This window comes from Heterocephalus glaber, unplaced genomic scaffold (assembly GCF_053883595.1).
Source record: "Heterocephalus glaber isolate CG9 unplaced genomic scaffold, H.glaber_assembly_v1.0 deba00001461, whole genome shotgun sequence".
In the NCBI taxonomy this organism is placed as follows: domain Eukaryota; kingdom Metazoa; phylum Chordata; class Mammalia; order Rodentia; family Bathyergidae; genus Heterocephalus; species Heterocephalus glaber.
The window spans coordinates 4,666,067-4,687,772 of NW_028258308.1; the positions used below are offsets into that span (position 1 = coordinate 4,666,067).

The following is a 21,706-nucleotide window of genomic DNA, read 5'->3' on the forward strand; positions in this document are numbered from 1 at the left end:
AAGTATTCTGACTTAATTTGTGTTTCTATTTGCATTGATACAATTATGAATTACTGGTGTAGTCTGCTGGTGTTGATCACTTTGTTTATTCAATCAATGAGTTGTGGAAAATTTTAATTAAATTAAAATTTAAAAAATTAAGTTGCTGATGAGTTAATGTAGATAACAATTTTGACTAAAAGATGTTGGATGTTTAAATAAATAGTTATGCTTTGAACCATGTATATAGGAAAGCATTTCCCAAAGCATCTATTGCCTATCAGAATGGAAGACAGGTAGAAAAAACCACACTAGTGCTTAAATTGAACATAGGAGTTTCCTCTGGCTACCTGTTGCTATTTACCAAATAAATTCAAGACAGAGTGGCTTTAGACAGTGTACTGTTAGCTGTTATGTTTCTATGAGTTGACTGATGTCAGTGGCCATCTCTCCCCTGAGAGTCCATGGTTGATAGTGTGATGAATGTGGGGGACAGAGTCATTTGAAAGCCTGGCTGGGCTAGACATTCATGATAGCAGTCAGCAGCTGTCAGCGGATGCCAGCTGGAGGCTGGGAGCCACACTGGGGCTGTGGAATGGAGGGTCAACACTTGGCTTTTCCATTTGGTTTAGGCTTTGTTTTATGCATGGCAGCTGCCAGGCCTGATAATGATTGCCTCTGAAATTGGCACAGATTGCTTTTCCTGCATTCAGTTATTGAGAGAAACCACAGGGCACACTTACATTCAGTAGGGTGGAAAAACAATCCTCTCTTGATGAGAAATGCAAAGTCACATGGCAGAAGACCATAGAGGGTGGAAATGATTGCTGAGTCACCCTCTGGACAATACAATCTGCTGCATGACTATAGATATACAGGCAACTCTGACACCATGAATTATCCACCTAAAGCTAAGGAAAGTCTAATATTTAAGTCCCATTTACCCAAGTTGTTCATACTTTTACAAATAGTACAATTTCAATTTTTTATTCTTTCCACCTAAAGGGTAAAACAAAATTTCCTATTCCTCTGTGTTCTACATCTTCCTTTTATTACAACCATTATTACTTTGTCCAATGTAATCAGCACAAATATTCAATTCTAGTGCATAAGATGAACTTTGCTGCCTTGCTAGAGACTTTTGTAGTAGAATCTCTATAAAACTGATCTTATGATCCTAACTTATTCTGGAATGGATTTAAAGAATAAAAAAGTTCCTTAGCAGACTTCTTGTTATCCACTGCATTTTTAATGTGAAAATCAGTCTTTCAGGGCTGATTTGGGTTTATAGTTCTTGCTGGGAATTATAATGGAATAACAATAACAGCTGATATTTATGGAGTGACAGGTGCTACGCTTAGTGCTTTATGTTTTATTTTATGAGGTAGGCACTCTTATTGATGAAGACACTGAGGCTTAGTGGAGGGAAATAATTTGACCAAGGACACACAGTTAGTGAATCATAGAGTCAAAGCATCTAAGTCTATTGAGTAGCAGAGACTGAGTAGTTTCATGCTTAGTGTACTACTTCAGTGTTAGATCAGGCACAAATTCTGATCTGGACTTGCAAAGTAGACAATGGCTTTCTTAGTGCAAAGTGATTATCATTTTGACTGAGTTTAACAACAGTAAAGAGTAGAAATGACATATACCAGATAACACACAGGTCCCCCAGAACTCAGTGGCCAGTGTAGACTATAGAGAAGACTCCAGAGGTACAGTTTTGTTGTAGGGTCACATAATCCCTCCAGGGGTCACCTCCTTACCATACAAGGCAATAATACCTCACTGTGCCCCAGGGTTTTACCTTCGCACCAAAGAAAGCTTGGCCAGGGCTCACTATTGATCTGCTTTGGTGTGTAAAACAGTAGCATCTTTGTTACCTGGGATGCAGGACACTGTTTTGATTTTTGATAATAATTTCTTGGATAGAATAACATATAAGTATATGTGGGAATAAAACCACTTAACAACAAGTACAGATGAGGGTATAGTGTAGCCTGCATCAACTGCTCTGAACATATCCATATACCCAGGCACATTCCCGAGGCCCTGGGGCTGGTTTTAATGGCGAAGTTGGCACATGACTCCTGACTCTGAAACAGGGGGAATGGCTCAGGGGGTTGGCCTAAGGAGATGACAGGGAAATATTTGAGCATCAGATTAGATTTGAAACAAAACTAAACTAAACTAAACAAAACCAGAATGGCCTGTCCCCAAAACTGGTTGTTTGTGTATATATGTGTGATTTATAACATCTACAGACTGTCATGCCTCTTGCAATATCAATCAATGTCACACAAAGAGAAAATAAAGCCGGAATGGAGTGTCCATAGACTATATGTTAACTTGTACCACCAACCCTCCAGCTATCAGAGTATTTGTTATTTGAATCAGTGTTGCAGATGATAGCGATAAACATGGGAAGCTTTCTCTGCTGCTGAAGTCTAGCCAGAACCAACTTCACCATCTCTCCTTTCTACTGTGCTAGCAAGAAGACAGTTCTATCTCAGACTTTGGATGAAGTGTTAAGAAGTGTCCAGCGCCTATCATGGATCTTTATCTTGCAGAGACTGGAAAAATGGCCCAAATAAGGAGACTGTAGCAGCTTCCTGGGTTGTCAAGTAATCAGTCTCACTTTGACTTTCCTGGATTTAGTCACAGGATATTGACAACTAACTGTGTAGCAATGGCAGAAAGAGAACATTCTTTTTTTTTTTTAACATTAACAAGTTTTTATTAACTATTACTACAAAGGAGATCTGCGAGAGGGGAGGTAAAGTTTATGATCATTGAGTAAACACCTTTAAGGAGCAGTCTTTTCTACCAGTAACAGGGGTAGGGTAGGGGGATGGTAGAGGTGCGGGCCAGCTTATAAACACTACTGCTCTGTATTCAGTTGGTACACTAAAAGTAGGACAATGGAAATACATGTTCTTAAAGCATTTCCACAGGAAATGGCCATTTTTTATGACATTCTGACTCATTTTGCAATTATATATGCTACATTAACTAAAACACAGGTATTGTTATTGCACATTTCAAAGTTGAAAGGACACTCGAGCTTAAGAGGGAATTTTTAGAGGGGAAGATGACTTTTGAATTCTTTGGCTCAAAAATGCACACTGCCCAAGGCAGCTTAGTACTAAAAACCTTTTAAAAGAAACTTTTGGATTTCAAAGCTGATGAAAACCTTTGTCATGTGAACAGTGCAGTCCGCTTCCTTCTGACTGGAGTCAGTCACCGGGTCTGCCTCAGAGCCCTGGAGGAGTCTCGGCTGCTGCGTGGAGAGGAAGGCCCATGCTCTCCTCTGGGGCCTGCGGGCAGCGAGTCTCCTTCGGCAGGTGGTGGTGGGTAACCCCGGGGGCCAGAAGGTGGTGGTGGCAATCTCGGACCAGGAAGAAAATACTCTCTAGGGCCGAGCGGGACCAGAGGCCTGAACGGTGCTGGTCCTGGCAAGTACTCCCCCTGGGGGAGGCCAGGCAGGTCTCCTCTTCTGGGTAGGATACCTGGGGCGAACTCCCTCAGGCCCAGTGGTGGGTACAAACAGGGAATGAACGGTGGAGGTGGCGGAGGCATTGGCCGAGGTCCGAAAGGCCCGCAGGGGGGCGGCGGTGGTCCACATCCGACAGGTGGTGGCAGAGGACCCCCTTGAATGGTGGCTCTGGGAAACCAGGGGGCCCCTTCAAGGCCACGTTAACCTTGAGCTCATGCTCATTCAGGCCCTTCTCCGAGGAGGAGCCTTGGGAGCCGCTGCTCATCATGGGACCAGGCCCGGGTCCAGCATCAAATTCACTTCTCAGCAGGGGCAGGGAGCACTCCCGCTCACGCTCACTGGGGACCAGCAGAAGGAGCCCTTCTGGCTCAGGGGACCTCTCTGGGGAGGGTTCTGGGCCCCAGGTCCTCCAGGCCTCCGCTTGACAACCACAGGCTCCTCCTCCAAAATCTCCATCTTCTGGGTCATTTCCAGCAATTTGTGCCTCAGGTTAGCAGCTTCCCTTCTCTCCTCAGCGATCCGCCTTTCTGCACTGCGCGCTTTGAGCCGGTTCTGATGGGACTTCCCCTCGTGAGTATCAAGCTGGTTTTGAAAGGAGCGCTCTGTTTTCTGTAATTCTTCCTCCAGTTGTCAAATTCTCCGTTTGCACACCTTGACTTCTGTTGTGCCCAGATTTTGAGGTCCCCAAAGACCACCAAGGAGCCGATTCCAATGTAAACACCTGAGGGTCGTTTATTCAAGCTCGAGCAGAGACTCCCAACCGTCACCGCCGCAGCGGGGCAAGATTGAGAGCCTCGACTCCAAATCAGCAGGGGTTTTTATAGTTGTTACAGCAAGGTTCTAGATTGGCAATTAAACCTGATTATTTGTGCCTTGCGCATCCAAGCTGCAAACGGTTGCTAACTACTGATTAGCTGTTGCTAGGGGACGGCTGAACACTGTCACATGCAGGTGGTCAAAATACATCTTGTGGTTTTTCTTAGAACTGAAATTTATGTCACCAAATTTTAGAATGGAGTCACTTAGGTCTCACAACTTCCTCTGAGGCCAGCACCACCTTCTCTGCAGCCCACAGCCGCTGGTCGCGCTCCTGCAGCTCATACTCTTCCTGACTCAGCTTCTTCTGCAGGGCCATGTCCTGCTGGTACAGCTCATTCAGGATCTCCACCTTCTGCAGCAGCGTCCTGCACTCCTCCTCCAGCCCGGTCTTGGAGGACTGCAGCGCCCCGCAGTCCTCCTCCAGCTTCTTTATCTGCCCTTCCAGGTCATGTTGGATGAGTATTGAGGCTCTCAGCTTGGCTTGTAAAAATTTGAGATCCTCCTGGAGCAGTGAGACTGCGGCCTGGGTTTGGAAGACATCCAGCATCTGCTTAATCTGAGTTTTCATCTCATTCTGCTCACCTCCTCCTTCTCCATTGGCTGATTCATCTGCCTCAGCTCCTCCTGGACCTGGATCCTCAGACTCAGGTCTGCACTCTAATCGATTCAACTGTGGGATGCAATTGGTCAGGGCCCAGATACTGTCATCTTTATGAGCCAGAGCGGCTTCCAGTTCCCTCTGAGACTTCTCCAAGGACTTGATCTGCTCTCTGAGCTCAGCATGGCACTTCCAGTCTTCGATTTCCTGCTTCAGCTGCGCTTTCTTCTTCTTCAGCCTGGCATTTTCCTCTTGGACCTGCTGGCACTCAGACTTCACCTTCTCTTCACTGAGCTTGTCTTCATTCAGGGCAATCTGGACCTCTGATAATTCTGAGGGATTCACTGAAATAACATCCTTTAACTTCTCTATAGATTTCCTATTTTCCGGCATCAAATCCTTATTTTTCACATTCTGTTCTCGCTCAGATTCTAACATAACACGAAGCTTTTTAGCCTTGTCACCCAGAATTTTACTATTTCTTTCAAGTACTTTGATTTTATCCTTATATTTAATTGCTTCCTCAGAGAGAATCATATTTTCTTTCTTGGTATTCTGAACCAGCTTCTTTGATTCCTTGACCTTCTGTTCATAATTTGACAATTTCTGTAGAAGCTCTGTATTTTCCTTCATGGTATTCTTCACCTTTTCAGAAATCTGCTGTTCAGTGACTTGATAGATTCTCTCCTTTACAGCAAGAACAGTTCTCCAAAAGAAAATGAGAAATGAAACAATTCCCAAGAAGGCAGTCAGAAGAAGCACAGGCTTCCACGGTAGCCCATAAAAATCAGGTCCAGGCTGAACATCCTCAGGCAAAGTACCAACTAGCTCCAGAAGCCGGGCCACGAGGGCTGCGTACAGCACCGACAGGGGCCCCAGCAGCTCCGGGTCACCCGGGGACACGGTGACCACGGGTGCAGTGGCCAGCACCGTGTCCATTGGGAAGGGCAGCTCGCTCCCTGTGGGTTCGGCCGGACTGGGCCAGACCCCGTTCCGGAGAGGCTGCCTTCTGGGAGCTGACAGGGGGCGGGACCGCAGGGCCTCGCCTTCCGCTGAGCTCTGTGCCCTGAGCTGTAAACACACGTCAGGGATGGTTTCCAGGGTGACTCTGCCGCGTGCCTGCGCAGAGGGGGAGGGGCGGGTTGAGAGAACATTCTTATATGTGGAGGACAATGCTGGCCTGCCAAAATATGCATCCATTTAGCTATAAATGTCTGTAGTTTCTCATTATTTATGGCTGAGTAGTACTCCATTTCATAAAAAACCCCACATCTTCTTTATGTAGTTTCCAGTTGATGGGCTCTTGGGCTGTTTCCAAGCTTTAGTTATTACAAACTGTGCTGCTATAAACAAGGGTGCACATATACCACTGTGGTATGTAAATTTTTAAAAAAGGATTCATCAACAGATAAAAATTTGTTGAGGATCCTTTTCTTGCAAGGAGTGTACATTTAATACTCGCTAAAAGTCACTCCTCCAAGAAAAGCAAGGAATTTATTACAAGTAAATCTGATAAAGGACAAGAAATAGATAGCTTCAGGACAAATCTATTTAATGGTCTTGTCCAGTAGTTACCACTGGATGAATTCAATTTCAACTGGTTTTGTTCTTCCATAAATCTAATGCAAAGGCTCAAGATTGAATCTGATTGAAATACTGTAAATTTGGCCATTCACCTTGACTTAAGTTTGTTAATAAGCTTTCTGTTACCATCAGATGTTGAGACAATCATCTTATAAAGAGTAAAGGTTCATTTTGGCTCACAGTTTTAGAGGTTTCAGGCCATGACTGATTGGCCTTGTTGCTTTGAATGAGGCAGAACATCATGGTAGGAGAGCATGGTTAATGGAGCAGAGCTTCTCACCTCAAGGCCAGGCAGCAGAAGAGATAAGAAGGGGTGGCAGTCTTGTTTTCTAGCTTAGGGACCTCACCTCAGTGGCCTGAACACAGCCCTCTGTACCTTCTCTCCTAAAGCCTTCACCACCTTCCAACAGCACCAAGCTAGGGATCAAGACTTCAATACATGGGCCTTTGGGGGGAACATTTAAGATCCAAAGTCTAGCAACAAGTATGGAACACCGTGCCCAAGGGAGGAGCCATTCCACAAAAGTGCAATTTAGAACAGAGGAATCAAAAAGCCTTGGTATAAAAAAAATGGAGGTGAAAGTAGGGTTTGCCCTTAAAAATTCTATGAGAGCAGAGAAATACTGGTAGTGTGAGTTTTGTCAAGAGAAGAGTGAATGAAGTGTTACAGCACTGGACAGACACTCATATACTCATGTGACTTTCAACAGCAATGACATTTGCTCCTTCTGGAAAGTTGATTATTACTAAGGGTTTATAAAAGTGAAGGCAAATGGTTAAAGTGGTACTATGATGGTACAAACTAGTTAAAAACAGAAACTGGCTAATGTTTATTTCTTGTGCTAGTCTGTTTTTCAACACTGTAACAAATTACCTGAGGCTGAGTAATTTTATTTAGAGATTCATTAGTCACTCAGTAAGGTCAGATAACCATCTCTGGTAATGGCCTTATTGCTTGCAAAGTCCTGAGTAGTGGATTTGACTCTTGGATACACTGCAGCAGCAAAGGATGCCTAACAAAAGAACATGATACATACTGCAAACAGACAGGCAGTTGATGTTATAAAAGAATGACAGGTTGTGGAATAGTCCTCTCTGATTGTTGTTGACTTGCATACTTGTCCATTATGTATAGGATAATTCATTTATATGTATTTTAAGATTCTTCATCCAGGGCCAGGGATTTAGCTCAGTGACACTGCACCTGCCTGGCAAGCGCAAGGTCCTGAGTAATACCCCTTTCATATTCTTTTGCATATCTTACTAATTTGTGCAATGGTGGATTCCTTAGTCCTGTTTTAAGTTATTAGTTTTTTATTCCATCATTTGTAGTTATTTATTTCATTTTTCTAAGTATAAAATTCCAATCTCAATAAATTTTTAAATTTCTATGATTCTGATTGGTTGATTGGTTCTTTCCCATATTCATAATTCTATACATATTCACCTGCTTTACTTGGATTTTCAAAAGTGGATACTAGTTTCTGCATTATTTTAAACTTTTTTTTTTTTTTTTGCAGTACTAGTAATCAAATCCAGGGCCTCATGCATACTAGGCCAGTACTGTACCACTGAGCTATATCCCTAGCCCTTCTGTAACATCTTAAATAACTTGTTTTTTAAAAGGTAATTCTCTCATGTTCATCTTCATAAAAGTGAATTTTCCTCTACTGAGTTCCTTTTGATCCATGTTACATGGTATTGTCTCTCCCTCTGTCTTTAAAACATTTTGGGTATACAGCTTGGTGTTTTCTGTCCTGTCTTTATCCCTTCCTGTCTGGTAGTTGCTACCTCCTCCTCAATTCTACAGGGTATGGAATTAGTTTTTCTATAAGAGTTTGTGGCTCTGGTCCCTGCCAAATGCTTTCCACAACCACTGCTTGCCTTGGCCACTGCCCTGTGAGATGCTTCTCTTATTTCTCTCCCACTAACAAGTGACTTCTGGTCAGCTTTGGTTCTGGGAAGTGGTCCTGGCTAATTTTATCTCCTCTTCATGCAAAATGGAGTCTTATTTACACCCCTTTGCCCTACAGAGACCTTAGAGCTTGCTTTCTTCCATGTGTTTCTTGATTTTTGGTCTTAATTTTTTGCAGGAGTTGAAATATCAGAAATCACTTCTTGTTCCAAGGCTTTGAGCTCTGTAGGCCTGCTTTCATAGCTTATCTACTCCTTGGATTTCTATTGTATTTCTGGTCTCAAAAAAAATTCTAAATTATTTCTTTGTTCAGTTTTGTCTTTTTATATTTTAAAAATAAGGGCCTGGGATTTAGCTCAGTGGTTTTGCCACCTGCTGCGCAAGCACAAGGACCTGAGTTCAATCCCCAGTCCCCCCCCCCAAAAAAATTAATAAATAAAATTAAAAAAAATACATTTAGTGACCTGTTCTTTTGTATTGAAGTGAAGAGGGAGAATGCACACAAGCTTTTGCATAGAATTTATTCTGGAATAAATTCAGTTTTTGGTACATGTTTCTCGATATAGATATTATATACCAATGGATAATTATTTGTGGGTAATTCTACAATGAGATAATATTTTTTCATAGAATATTTAGACATGAATTTTTAGTAATAATCCTAATCTAGCTGTGCAGCCCTGAGCTTGACAGCCCACTGCTCTATTTCTTCCCCAAAAAGTGAGGGACTTACTCCCAGAGGGGTGTTGCTGAAGCATAATGCAGGGTAGTAAAGATTTATGTGAAGAAATCAGGGGTATTATGGAATGGAAAGGTCTTTAGCCTACAAGAGGGCTTCCTTTGTAGATGTGGTCAGTGACAAGGAAAGTACGAAAACCAATGATTATAGCCATCTGAACAAAGCAAGAAGAGGTTCACATCCATATTGATGAAACTAAAGTCATCTATGCAAAAGACATTTATGAAGTATGCAATTTACTTTTTAGCAGAAGAAAATGTTACATGTTTCTTAAGAGAGTTTTGTCTAACATGTGAATGAACAATTTATGATGCTATTTTATAATATATTGGGTCTTGGTGTGTTGGTCCACAATGTTCAACTGAAGTTTCAGATTCTTCTCTGAGAAACAGGTTACTTAGCTAATGTTGAAAAAAATGCTAAAGTCTGGAATAAGTTTTTAAAATGGGGTGGTGTGGGGCTTGGGATGTAGCTCAGAGGTAGGGAACCTGCCTAGGGTGTGTGAGGCCCTGGGTTCAATTGCCAGCATGGGGAAAAAAAAGATTTTTAATAATATTGGGAAAGATAGAAAAGCATATTATGATTTTATTTTAAAATTTGGAAATAAGGATGATTTATTTGTATTTTGTTCAGTTTTTCTGAGTTTTCATGGCAATAACAGTAGAAATTATTACTGGGGTTGGGAAGATGACATTAATCCATGTGATGATTTGCATTCAAATAGCAAGGTTTATTGAATAAAAAGAAAAATATCCTGACAGGTTTTTGGGTTTTGTGTGGCCTCTGTTGGAGGTAGGGGTGCTTCAGGAATAACTTCATCATTATCTCCATTGGTTTCCAGGTTGAACTTGGTGGGTTTGGCTGGCAGGACATTTGGGTGTTCTTTTCATTTCCAGTTGTTCCAGACTGTCAGAGGGAGAGATAGATAGATAGAGAGAGAGAGAGAGAGAGAGAGAGAGAGAGAGAGAGAGAGAGAGAGAGAGAGAGAGAGAATGTCTGGTGCATGTCTGTCTCTTTTTGTTTTATTTATAAAAGTGTACAGAACATTTCCAAGATAGGCTGGATCTAACCCAAGATGTCTGTAGTACAGGGAAGTGATGTGATTGACAACGCCTACCTTGCAAAATGGCTCTGTTTAGGATGTGTCTCGAGATGGATGGGGCTTCCAGGCTGAGCTTTGTTGGATCCTGTGCACTCTTTTGGGGAACCCTATGCTGAATTACAGCAGTTCCTCAGAAAAGCAGTACATGTTAAAAAGTTCTGGGCAGGAAAATTGAGATCAGAGCTGGAAGTGACTACCTTAAAAGATAATCCAGTATAACTGAGGCAGTTTGTTGCACATGAACTGTTAGACAATGAATATGAGGATGTGGGCAAATGATGCTTAGGGGGTGGAAAAACAGGATGTGCAGAGAAGTGACCCAGAAAAGTGACTTAATGTCACAAAGGACATGAGTGTAATAATTGGCCTCAATGTTTCTTACTTCTGTGAGGCTTACAATGAATGTACTTTCTGGTCTTGATTCACTACTTCCAACCATTCCTCTGTGGAGATTTATGTTTCTAAAACATAGTAATTAGACTGTCCCCTTCCATTGCTGGTAGAGTCTTTGAGGGCAGCCACTCTTTCTTACTCCTGTCCTCTCATTTTCAGAACTATTTATCTTAGTTACTTTTCTCATTGATGAGACAAAATACCTGACACCCAGAGTTAGAGGAGCAAAGGTTTATTTTGGCTCACAATTTGTAGAGGTTTCAGTCCATAGTCGACTGGCTGCAAGGCAGGGTGGCATGACAGAGGGGAATGGCAGAGAAGAAACAGTCTATGGCAAGAGAACTATGGGTAGCAGGCTAGGTATGGTACACTGCAGTACATTTCACAGTAAAGAAGAGCAAAACATGTTGGGACCTGGAAAGCAGTGAAATAGAGGAGTTCTGCTCTTGGGAACAGAACCAAAGAGCTGCTGTTCAAGTAGTAAGCATGCATTAGTAGGGGCCTGCTGCAAAAATCAGAGAAGAAGGTAAGAGGGCAGGGGAGATTCAGAGCCATCAATCAAGTCTGCAGGCTAAGCCTAAAAATACTGTCCCAAAGCAGTTGTGCAGCTCAAGTGATAAGATAGAGCAATCTAAAAAAGACTATAAGTAAGGCCTGTCATCTAGTAGGGTGCCAGGGTCTACCACTTAATCAAAAAATATATTGATCATGTTAAGTATAATCATCCTTTCTATATACATAAAACCTGCTACAGCTAAAAAATATTGGGCTTACATTCCTAATCCTCCCTCTCTAAAATCAGTGACAAAAGATGGTGCCCCAGTTCAATCTTTTACTCAGATCTTCCAAGGCCCAAGCCCCATGTTGGGCATCAATTGTGAGATACTCCTGAAGTAAGTCTGTAGTCTCCACCTGCCTAGTATTGGACACAAGGTTGAAGAAAAACTTAAGACAGAGTTAAAGAGAAAGTGTGAATTAGGACACCCAATGCTCCTTTGGCAAAAGGCACTGGCCCCTCTTCCACCTAATTTTATTATTTGTCAATCAGGGTAAAAGGTGCAGTATGTGTATAGATGTGAAATTACCATGGAAAATAATGCAGGCAAGGCTTTAAAGAGAAGCGTCAAAGCATTTTTAAATTAGAAGCAAGATACACAAAATATATGGTTGCAATTTGAACATTGTCCTTCAAGCTATAAAGGCACTCATTGTGGGAATGGAATTTGGGTGTGATTCACTCTGACCTCAGGTACATATGTTATCTCCTATTAGCCACACAGCTTCATAGGCCATTGCTATGGTCTTGGCCATGGTTGTTAGCAGGGAAGTCATGTTGTCCTGCATGCTACCATGGAGCTTATGAAATACTTTTGGGAGTCATGTAGCTTTAGTCAGACTCCCTTCTTAGTATATGTGCTGCCGAAGTGAGCACCAGACTCCCTTCTTAAAGTAAGCCAGTGGAGGGATTTAACTCTTTGCAGCCTGCACTGCTTGCATCATGTTTTGGGCATAATCAATATTGTGGGCTCTGGCACACACAAGGAGTGTAAACATTATGTACTGTAAATGTGTAGAAAAAAAGAAAGGAAATCAGGAGATGGGTGGAGATGAAAGAGGGAAGGAAAAGTGGGGGAAAAAGGAATTAAAATGTGTTATGTATGTGGACTAAGTTCCCACAAGGAATGTAAACCTTATGTACTATGCACATGTACTAATAGACTACAAGAAAGACAGAGAAAGAGAGAGAGAGAGAGAGAGAGGGCTCAGTTGTCAGTTGTCTAGGTAAATTATTCACATCGTCTGAGTTTCAGTCCCTCACAGTGTCCAGGGTTGCTATGGAGTTTGAGGTCATACTTGCTGCACCTTGACTCTGGAGTCCACTGTTAGGGTAAGGCATTGAGTAATTGGTGGATCCTCTTCTTGGTGGTCAAGAAAACAATGTGCTGCAGGGCTTTTTGTTCGAGAGCCTTTGTCTTTGAAGCTTCATTTATAATAGCAGTAGAGGGGTGTAAAGTAGCCCAGTGGAGGGAGCTGACAGTGGAAGTAGGGTGGTAACTTTCCCAGAAACATATTTAGCAGTGACACGCCCCCCCTGCACCATGTTTATAATGCTTTCTGATGACAGCGGGCAGACAGAGGAAGTTGGAATACACATTTCAACTGCATGCTTTATCAGCCTTTCATTGTTCTTTGCCTTTCCAAGGTGACCAGTGTACCAGCATTGGGTTGCTATTGGAAGTGGTCTGGTAAAGGGAAAAGGCTTAGGGGCAATGAGAGGAGAAGTTCTGGCCTCTTGTCCTTCATGTTTTCTTGTTTTGCTATTTCTCCATCTAGTTGTTTTCTTTTTTAATATACTTTGCTTTTTCTCAATTTAATTTTAGCTTTTCTATTTAATTTATACAGATTAGTGGGTTTCATTTTGCACATAACATAACATGTTCTGATAATTTTCACCCCGTACCCCTCCCGCGTCGTAGTTTCAAGTCTTGGGAGGGCTCAATGAGCACATTTTGCGCAGATCCATCCCCTCTGTTATCCACCCTGGGACCCCTACCCCTTCCTCTTATTTTCTCTTTTGAACCTATTCTCCCCGAATCTAAAAAAGAATAGGTGGGCTGTGGAATCAAATGGGTGAAATCCATCCCCGGAGGCTTCGTCTTCTAACACAGAGATTCATGTTTCCGTGGAAGCAGGGCCGATTTAACCCGCCCTTGAGCCCAGAAAAACTCAAGACCTGAGGTCCACAAGGAAAGCAAGCGCCGACCTCGGCGGCACTGACACACTGGAACACTAGGTGTCACTCCTCTACTTGTTTTTAGCCTTAGGTCTCGGGGACACAATTTTTACCTCTTGCACACGTGGTTGATGGCTCTGAATATCCCCTGCCCTCTTACCTTCTTTGCTTTTTGTGGCAGGCCCCTGCTAATGCATGCTTTCTGCTTGAACAGCAGCTCTTTGGTTCTGTTCCCAAGAGCAGAACTCCTCTATTTCACTGCTTTCCAGGTCCCAACGTGTTTTGCTCTTCCTTACTGTGAAATGTACTGCAGTGTACCATGCCTAGCCTTCTACCCATAGTTCTCTTGACTCTCACTAGGCCCAAAATATCTTCTATGCAGTATGATGAGTCCTTGAGTCCTTGTTTTGTATGCATGAGGCATCGCTTCATGTTTCCATGTGAACACTCAAGCACTTGCTAGTGACGCATTTAGAGGAATCCTTGGGGTTAAGTGAAATTCCTAAGGCATAATGAAGGGTCTCTGTTTTTCACAGGAGTGTGTAGACTGGCCAATGTTTCTAAAATAGTTCTGTGTTGCTAATGTGTTGGGGAGCAGCACAATGGCTTCCTTGTAAGGAAAAAATAGAATGAGGGCTATTTGGTGGGAGGGATAATGAGAGTTTGGCCAGAGCACAAGGGAGCTATTGAAGAGGAGGAAGCAGGCAGAAAGATGGGCTTGGAGGGCAGGGCCTGGATCCCGCCTCCCTGAGTTCTGACAGTGTTCCAGTGGCTGGAATAAATATAATTTGTGTGTCCAAACTCAGAGATGACCAAGCTGAGCCAGCTGTACTAGTTAAGCAGTCATCATCATTATTAGATAAAATTACTATGGTGCTTTATTCAGTCCTCAAGAGGTAAAATCATCACCCAAGGTGTCGACTGCATGTTAGCAGCCACCTCACTCTGTATCCAGCTAGAGACTTATTGGCCATTTCCCTTGTCATTTAAGTGGGGAATCAGTGTCCACTCCATGCCTCGAACATGACACACATTCTGAACAACCTGCACACACATTCTTCTCTGCAGTGCCAGAAGAAATATTAAACTCGAATGACCACACAGATGAACAGTGGGAGGAGCACCCTGACCTAAGAGGGGAAGAGGGAGACCCCACAGTGTTACAAAGCCATGGGCTGCCACTGTGGAATAATTGGAGATGGATGAGTGGATCCCTTTAGTTTGATTCCTATTTATGGGGCAGAACAAATACTGTGGTTTGATGGTGAAGTGTCAGGTAAGAGGGGAATACATTGGGTGAAGTATGTGCCCATTTGAGACAGTTGATGAAGACATAATCTCATGAGTTCCTTTAGTGTCAAAGTAAAACTCAATGTTAATAAATTTCATATGCATTTGAGTTCTTTCATATATAGACACAAATCAAATTTTCCTTCTTCTCATCTCTTTTTTTTTTGTTTTTCATCACAGGGGATGGAACTTAGGCCTTCACACTACATATCCAGTCCTCTTTTATTATTTTTATTTTGAGACAGATTCTTGCTAAATTGCTAAGTTGCCCAGGCTGGGCTTAAACTTCTGATCCTCCTGCCTCAGCCTTCCAGAGTATGGGAATTCTTTTCTGTTAAAAAAGTCATGCATCCTCAGTAAAGTCTTTAGGTAATATAAATATGCGATCACATGGAGGGAGAACTAGGGACTGAAGCATAAACCTACTAGCTTAGTAAATTTCTGGCTGAATATTTGAACCCAGAATTTGTTAAACTGGTGTCCTATTTCTACAGGTAAGTATTATGACTTTATTTTGACCCATATTGTCTTTGATACACTCACTCAAAATTTGGATAAAGATATAGACACATTCATTACATTTGTGACTGATACAGAGTTAAGATAGTTTCAAAAAACCTAGATAGAGAATCAGATGAAGGACGTCATCATATGTTAGAGAGATGAGCCAAACTCTACAAGAAGTATGATAGAGATAAATATAAAGTCCTATATATAATCATAAATCTATATATTTGTATACATATATAATGTTAACATTTGAAGCTTAATAAAATAAAACAAATAGACATATCAGAAAATAATAATTCAAAATATATCATTTGGAATTACAGTGGGACAGGACCAAATAGATACAACATAAATTCATCTTTGTGTTTTCTAGATTTTTCTCATCAAGGTCATTTAAAATAGAATGACCAGAGTGTTGGAGAATTTTTTTCACTTTGTTCTCCTTATGAACTATGTTTTTGACAATGATAGCCTTAAAATCAGCTTCATTTATTCTGGAAATAGCTGGCTAAAAAAATTCCATGAGTAAGAATATCTTAAACTTCTGTGGTTCCAGTCAGGAGTAGCTTGTCCACAGCGTGGAATAATTGTCTGCATGTGTCAGCCTTGTCTTTCACTAGGACAGGATCATATTTTTATTGTAAGCAAACAAAGCCAAGCTATCCTTCTTGTTGACTTTCTTTTCTTCTTTGTGTATAAAAGTAAATTCAGCATTGTATCTGTGTCTTCAATAAGATAACTCTTTGAAACTATCGGCATGAGGCAAAGCAACGATTCCATTCACCAATGTTTTCTAGTATCCACTGATGAGTTTTAAGACTATCCATAGGAATATTTGAAAATTTCTGTATCTGAGAGATTTTTTAAACTTGATTTAATAACTTGCAATATTCTTATGTATCTGAAAAGCATGTTCATGGTAATGATGCAACCTGCCCTGGATCCATAATCATATTGATTAGAAGATTCACAGAATAAAGCCCTGGGATTATGTTCTTTTTGTCTTGCTAGCTATATGGAAACCTCCCTCTGGATGACAATGGAATTTTGAAGTTTTGTCAAATGGGAATTTCCATTGGATTATCCTTCATCTCTTTGACCCACTGTATACGGCACAAACAGCTTTTCCAGAGACTGGAAACCACAAGTTAAGTCTGTGGAACCCTCTTTTTTTTTGGGGTGGCCAATAAGGCTGCTATTAATTACTTATGTTGGATCTGTTTTCACCTGCTGAACTTCTTGATCCCTCTGATAAAAATTTTTGGTGGCTTCTCTTAACAGGCAGTCTACACCAAGTCCTTCCTTGTTTGGGTTAGCTATTGAGCTTTCTTTTGAGATCTGGGGGTGCGACTGGGTCAAAAGTTTATTTTTCATAGCTATCTTGCCTACAATGCTCTCATGGTCCATCAGAGTATATTTAATCATTGCTTCTTTAAGTCTTTCCTTTAAAACTGTGGGGGTTTCTCTTTTTCTTGGTATGCCTGGCCTAGTTTATTGTAATTAACTGGTTTGGTTCTTGTCTTTCTGAATCCTTTCTTTCTTTCTTTTTTTTCTTTGGTACCGGGGATCGAACTCGGGTCCTTGCGCTTGCGCAGCAGGCGGCGAAACCACTGAGCTAAATCCCCGGCCCTCTGAATCCTTTCTTAATGCAAAAGATAAATCTAAAAGTCTTTGGGTGGAGTTTTGGGGATCTCCTATGTAGAGTGTCATGTTGTCCACAAATAATGATGATTTAACTTCTTTTCCTATCCTTATTCCTTTTATTTATTTTTCTTGTTTAAGTGTTCTGGGTAATGTTTCTTGAACTATAATGAATAGGAGTGGTGATAATGGATATCTTTGTTTTGTTCCTGATTTTAGAATGAAAGCTTCCAATTTTTGACTATTTACTATGATGTTGGCTCCTGGTTTATCATAGATGGCTTTTAGATTGAGGTAAAGACCATCTATTCCAATTTTCTGCAGGATTTTTATCACGAATGGGTGTTGGACTTCGTCAAATGCTTTTTCTGCATCTATTTAGAGGATTATGTGATTTTTATCCTTGGTTCTGTTGATATGATATATTAATTTATTGATTTGTGTATGTTGAACCATCCTTGCATCCCTGGGATGACTCCTACCTGGTCATGATGTATAATCTTTTTGATGTCTTGGTGCATTCAGTTTGCCAGTAACTTATTGAAGATTTTTGCATCTATGTTCTTTAGATTGGTCTTTATTTCTCTTTTTTGGCTCCTCTCTGGTTTTGGTATCAAGTAACGTTTGCTTTCAGGAATGAGTTTGGGAGTAGTGCTTCCTTTTCAATTTAATTAAAGAGTCTGAGGAATAGTGGCATTAGATCTTGAAATTTCTTGTAGAATTCAGCAATGATTCTGTCAGGACCTGGGCTTTACTTTGTTGATAGGTTTTTAGTTACATTTTCAATTTCATTGACTGATATTGGGTTATTTAGAATTCAGTTTTGGTAATCATATGTGTCTAGAAATGAGTCCATTTTTTCTGTGATTTCTATCTTGTTATAATGCAACTTCTCAAAGTAGGTATTGATAATGTTATGGATTAGTGCAGGATCTGTTGTGATTTTACTATTTTAATTCCTTATTGTATGGATTTGAGGCTTTTCTTTCCTTTTATTGATAAGGTTAGCTAAGGTTTATCTATTTTATTTAATCTTTCAAAGAACCATCTCTTTGATTCATTGATTCTTTTTGTTTCTTAGTCTCAACTGCATTAGTTTCTGGTCTGATTTTTACAATTTTCTCCCTTGTATGTGCTTTGGGTTTAACTTGTTCTTTTTTTTTCTAGTAGATTGAGGTTTATCATTAGATTATTTGTGTTCACTGTGTTTTTCTGATGTGGGAATTCACCACTATAAATTTCCCTTTAAAAGAGATAAGAGGAAAACACAGAGAAATAGAAGAAGAGAAAGAAATTAGAAGGAAGGCTGAATGTCAAAGGAAGATTAAGCAAGGTTTGGGAAACTGGTGAAGAAGACAGGAGGGAAAGAAAGAAGGAAGAAATAGAAATAAGAACAGAACAAAACAAAACAAAAAATCCCTAAAAACAATGTTTACACTCATATAAAAACAAGAACAAACAGGAAGAAAAAGTGAAAAAAGAAAAAAAAAAGTTCACTTCAGTGAATGTCTCTGCTTTCACTGGTAGTCAAAGGGGCAGATAGAGCCCAAATCCGTGTTGGTTGACTGCAGCAAGCCTGAAGTAGAATTGGTAGGGTGCTGGATAATCTCAGTAAGTTTGCACTTTCATCTCCACTGAACTTCAGGCTGATCTTGGCTGAAAGGCTGGGACCTGAATTGCGCATCTTAGAACACTCTGGGTCTCTCTTGCTTGCTTGAACTTGGCTCCCTGACCCTGTACATCTCCTAAGGCTACACCTCACCCTAACACTGGAAGTCCTGAGAAGGAGCCAACCCATGGCTGTTCTGAGTCCTGAGTTCAGCTGGTCCCAAAATGGTGACCGGCCAATTGCCTTCACCTGGGAATGTTTGGATTGGGCTCATTCATCAGCTGATATAGCCCACAGCATTCACTGCTCTGGTCCACTGGTGCATTTCTTTGTCTAGTCCTCTGGAGCCACCCATAGTCACCCTGACACTGTAGGTTTGAGGTGTCTCTCTCACACTGTGAGCTGAAATTCAAGGAGAAAGCACTGTTTGCTACCTCCTTTTCTATGTTCAGGTCCCTCTCTTTGTTCTCCCCCAAGGTCTCCAATTCTCCCTTCAGATCCTTGCTTGGTCCAGGGGACCTACTTCTCTCCTTCTTCTCTTCCCCATGTGGTTTGTTTGTTTTTTGTACCAGGGATTTAACTCAGGTCCTTGTGCTTGCACAGCAGGCAGTGAAACCACTGAGCTAAATCCCTGGCTTCCCCATGTTGGTGTATTCCAACATCTGGACATTGAATCTCAGAGAGTCTGATTTGTCACTGGGCATCACTCTGCCATCTTCCCACTTTCCTTCTAATACACTCACTTATATAGTAGGATGTGAAATTAAAGATCTTGTTCATGGTTTTAATTTTTTCTTTTATTCTGGGAAAAAAACTGTTGTTCTCTTTTGCAATTATAAAGGTAGAATCCTCAACAGAAGATCTTCCTGCAGGTACCTGAAGCTGCCAAAGGTCTGCAACAGAGAACAGGTGTGAGTGGATACATGGTGGTTGAATGAGTGACAGGTGTGATGCCATCTGAAGGATTGAGGAAAATTTGTATTGGTAAGGAGAGACGTATAGTCTGATGCGTTGTTTCTCCCAGATGGAAGGTAGCACCTTCTTGAACTCTGAAGAGAAGAATTTCTTAGAAGGGAAAGGGATAGTGGTCAAGATCTATACAGCCAAAAAATAGTACTCCTGGGCTTGATTCTTGGGGCAAGCAGAGAATGGTTGACTAATAGAATCAGAGTAATAGGAAATCCTTTTCTGACTCTGCTCAGATCAGAAAGATCTTCTCTTATGGTCTCTTTAAGATTCACTTAGCCTCTATGTGAGAAATGAATGAATATTAGCTCTGCTGAGTAGCATCAGCCTCATCTATTGAGATGGGACTAGGAGTATCAACCTCTATGTGCCAGAAAGATACAATGATTCTCTTTGCTTGAATGTGGAAGTTGGCTCGGCAGACTCACATTTGGACTGGGAAAATGTTCTTGGGTAATTTAGGGATGGGCTTGCTTGTAAAGAAATATTCAGTAAAATGTAAGCTAACTTAACATTTTGGAGATTTTGTTTACTGATGTTTTGTTTATTAGTGCTTATTTAAAAAAATTCTTTTATTGGTACATTTTAGGTATACAGTACATTTACATTTATCATTGGGTGCTTGTACCTGTACATGATGTATCTGAGTTCTTATTTTTTTCCCCATTACCTGTGAGCCCTTTACCCCCTCCACCCTTCCCTATTTACATAGATTTGGTTTCCATTTTTTTATTTTCTCATAATTTTTCCTTTCCCCTTCCCCTCTCACCACCCCTACACCTTTGGACCTTTTCATCTTATTTCAAACTATCAATTATTCTTTTTTTTTTTTTTTTTTTAGAGAACGTCTAGTTATTATCCAGTTAAATTAAGAGCTGTTTTGGAAAATAGCCTGTTTATAGGCAGAGAGGGAGAAAGTAGCATTTTAGCAAAATTCCTTTTTACTTATTACAGCTGCTGATATTTAAATACAGAAGAAATATTTGCCACAAATTCTATAACCAAAGTAGTAATTGGTGAAGTTATCTGTTTTTCTTGTATCTTCAATCTATGTATCTCTAGACTACAAGCATGCTAAAATTTTCCATGACAGAAATAAATAAGCAAAGAAGTATCTTTAACCATATTACTTCCTTAGCAAAAAGTCTATTTTATGTATTTCAGTGGCAATATTTTTGAAGATGTCTTTCATAACCATCATAATATATGCAACATTGAATGGTAAATTTATTTTATTTTTTGTATATCTTTTTATTGGTACATTTTAGGTGTACAATATAATCACATTCATTATTGGAGATATGCACCTTTACATACTCTCTTGGTTCTTATTTTTCCCCCTTCCCCTGCCCTCCCTTCAACCCCTCCATCCCTCCTTATTTACAGAGACTTTCCTTTTTTCATAAAAAAGTCCTTAAATAAGGACTAAAAGGTATAATAGATAATGTGAAATAGGAAGAAAAGGGGCAAAGTGGAAGGGGAACTGGGAGAGGTAGGGGAAAGGAAGGAAGGGAATGGAATTAGTATGAGAAAATAAAAAAAGGAAACAAAATCTTTGTAAATTATTCATTTTAATCATTATTTACACTTTCAGTTTCTCACACCAGAGAAACTATTCAGTATTTACACATGTGTGTCCTATTTATTTCACTTAAGAGTATGGCCTCAGTATGTATCCATTTAGCTATAAATGTCTCTAGTTTCTTGTTCTTTATGACTGAGTAGTACTCCATTTTATTAAAAAAAACCCCACATCTTCTTCATCCAGTTTCCAGTTGATGGGCACTTGGGCTAGCTTTAGCTATTACAAACTGTGCCACTATAAACATGAGTGCACATATATCACTGTGGTATGACTCTTTTAATTCTTTTGGGAAGATACCCAGCAGGGGAATAGCTGGGTCAAATGAGACCCCTAGTCCTAGTTCTCTGAGGTATCTCCGTACCGATTTCCACAGTGGTTGCCCCAGTCTGCACTCCTACCAATAATGGAGAAGGGTTCCTTTCTCCCCACACCCCTGCCAGCGTTTGTTATTGGTTGATTTTTTGAGCCATTCTTTCTGGGGTGAGGTGGAATCTTAGTGTTGTTTTCATCTGCATCTCTTGAATGACCAGTGATGTTGAACATTTTTTCATGTATATAACTGCTGCTTTTACATCTTTGTCTGACAAATGTCTGTTCATTTCAGATGCCCATTTTTGAATTGGGTCTTTGAATTTGGGGGTCTGATTTTTTTCAATTCTTTACATATTCTAGATAGTAGACCTTCATCTGAGGTACAGCTGCTAAAAATTTCTTCCCACATTGTAGATTGTCTCTTAGCTCTGCTG

General features: G+C 40.7%; 1 protein-coding gene across 1 annotated transcript; it reads right to left on the bottom strand.

Moving 5' to 3' along the window:
- Positions 1-2,737: 2,737 nt before the first annotated feature.
- On the bottom strand, positions 2,738-5,876 carry LOC101702775 (transport and Golgi organization protein 1 homolog). Its single transcript, XM_021264936.2, is given in 4 exon segments — positions 2,738-3,644; positions 3,647-3,800; positions 3,803-4,126; positions 4,509-5,876. Coding segments are annotated over 4 exon segments (2,226 nt in total). The 5' UTR covers positions 5,832-5,876; the 3' UTR covers positions 2,738-3,219.
- Between the last annotated feature and the right edge of the window lie 15,830 nt (positions 5,877-21,706).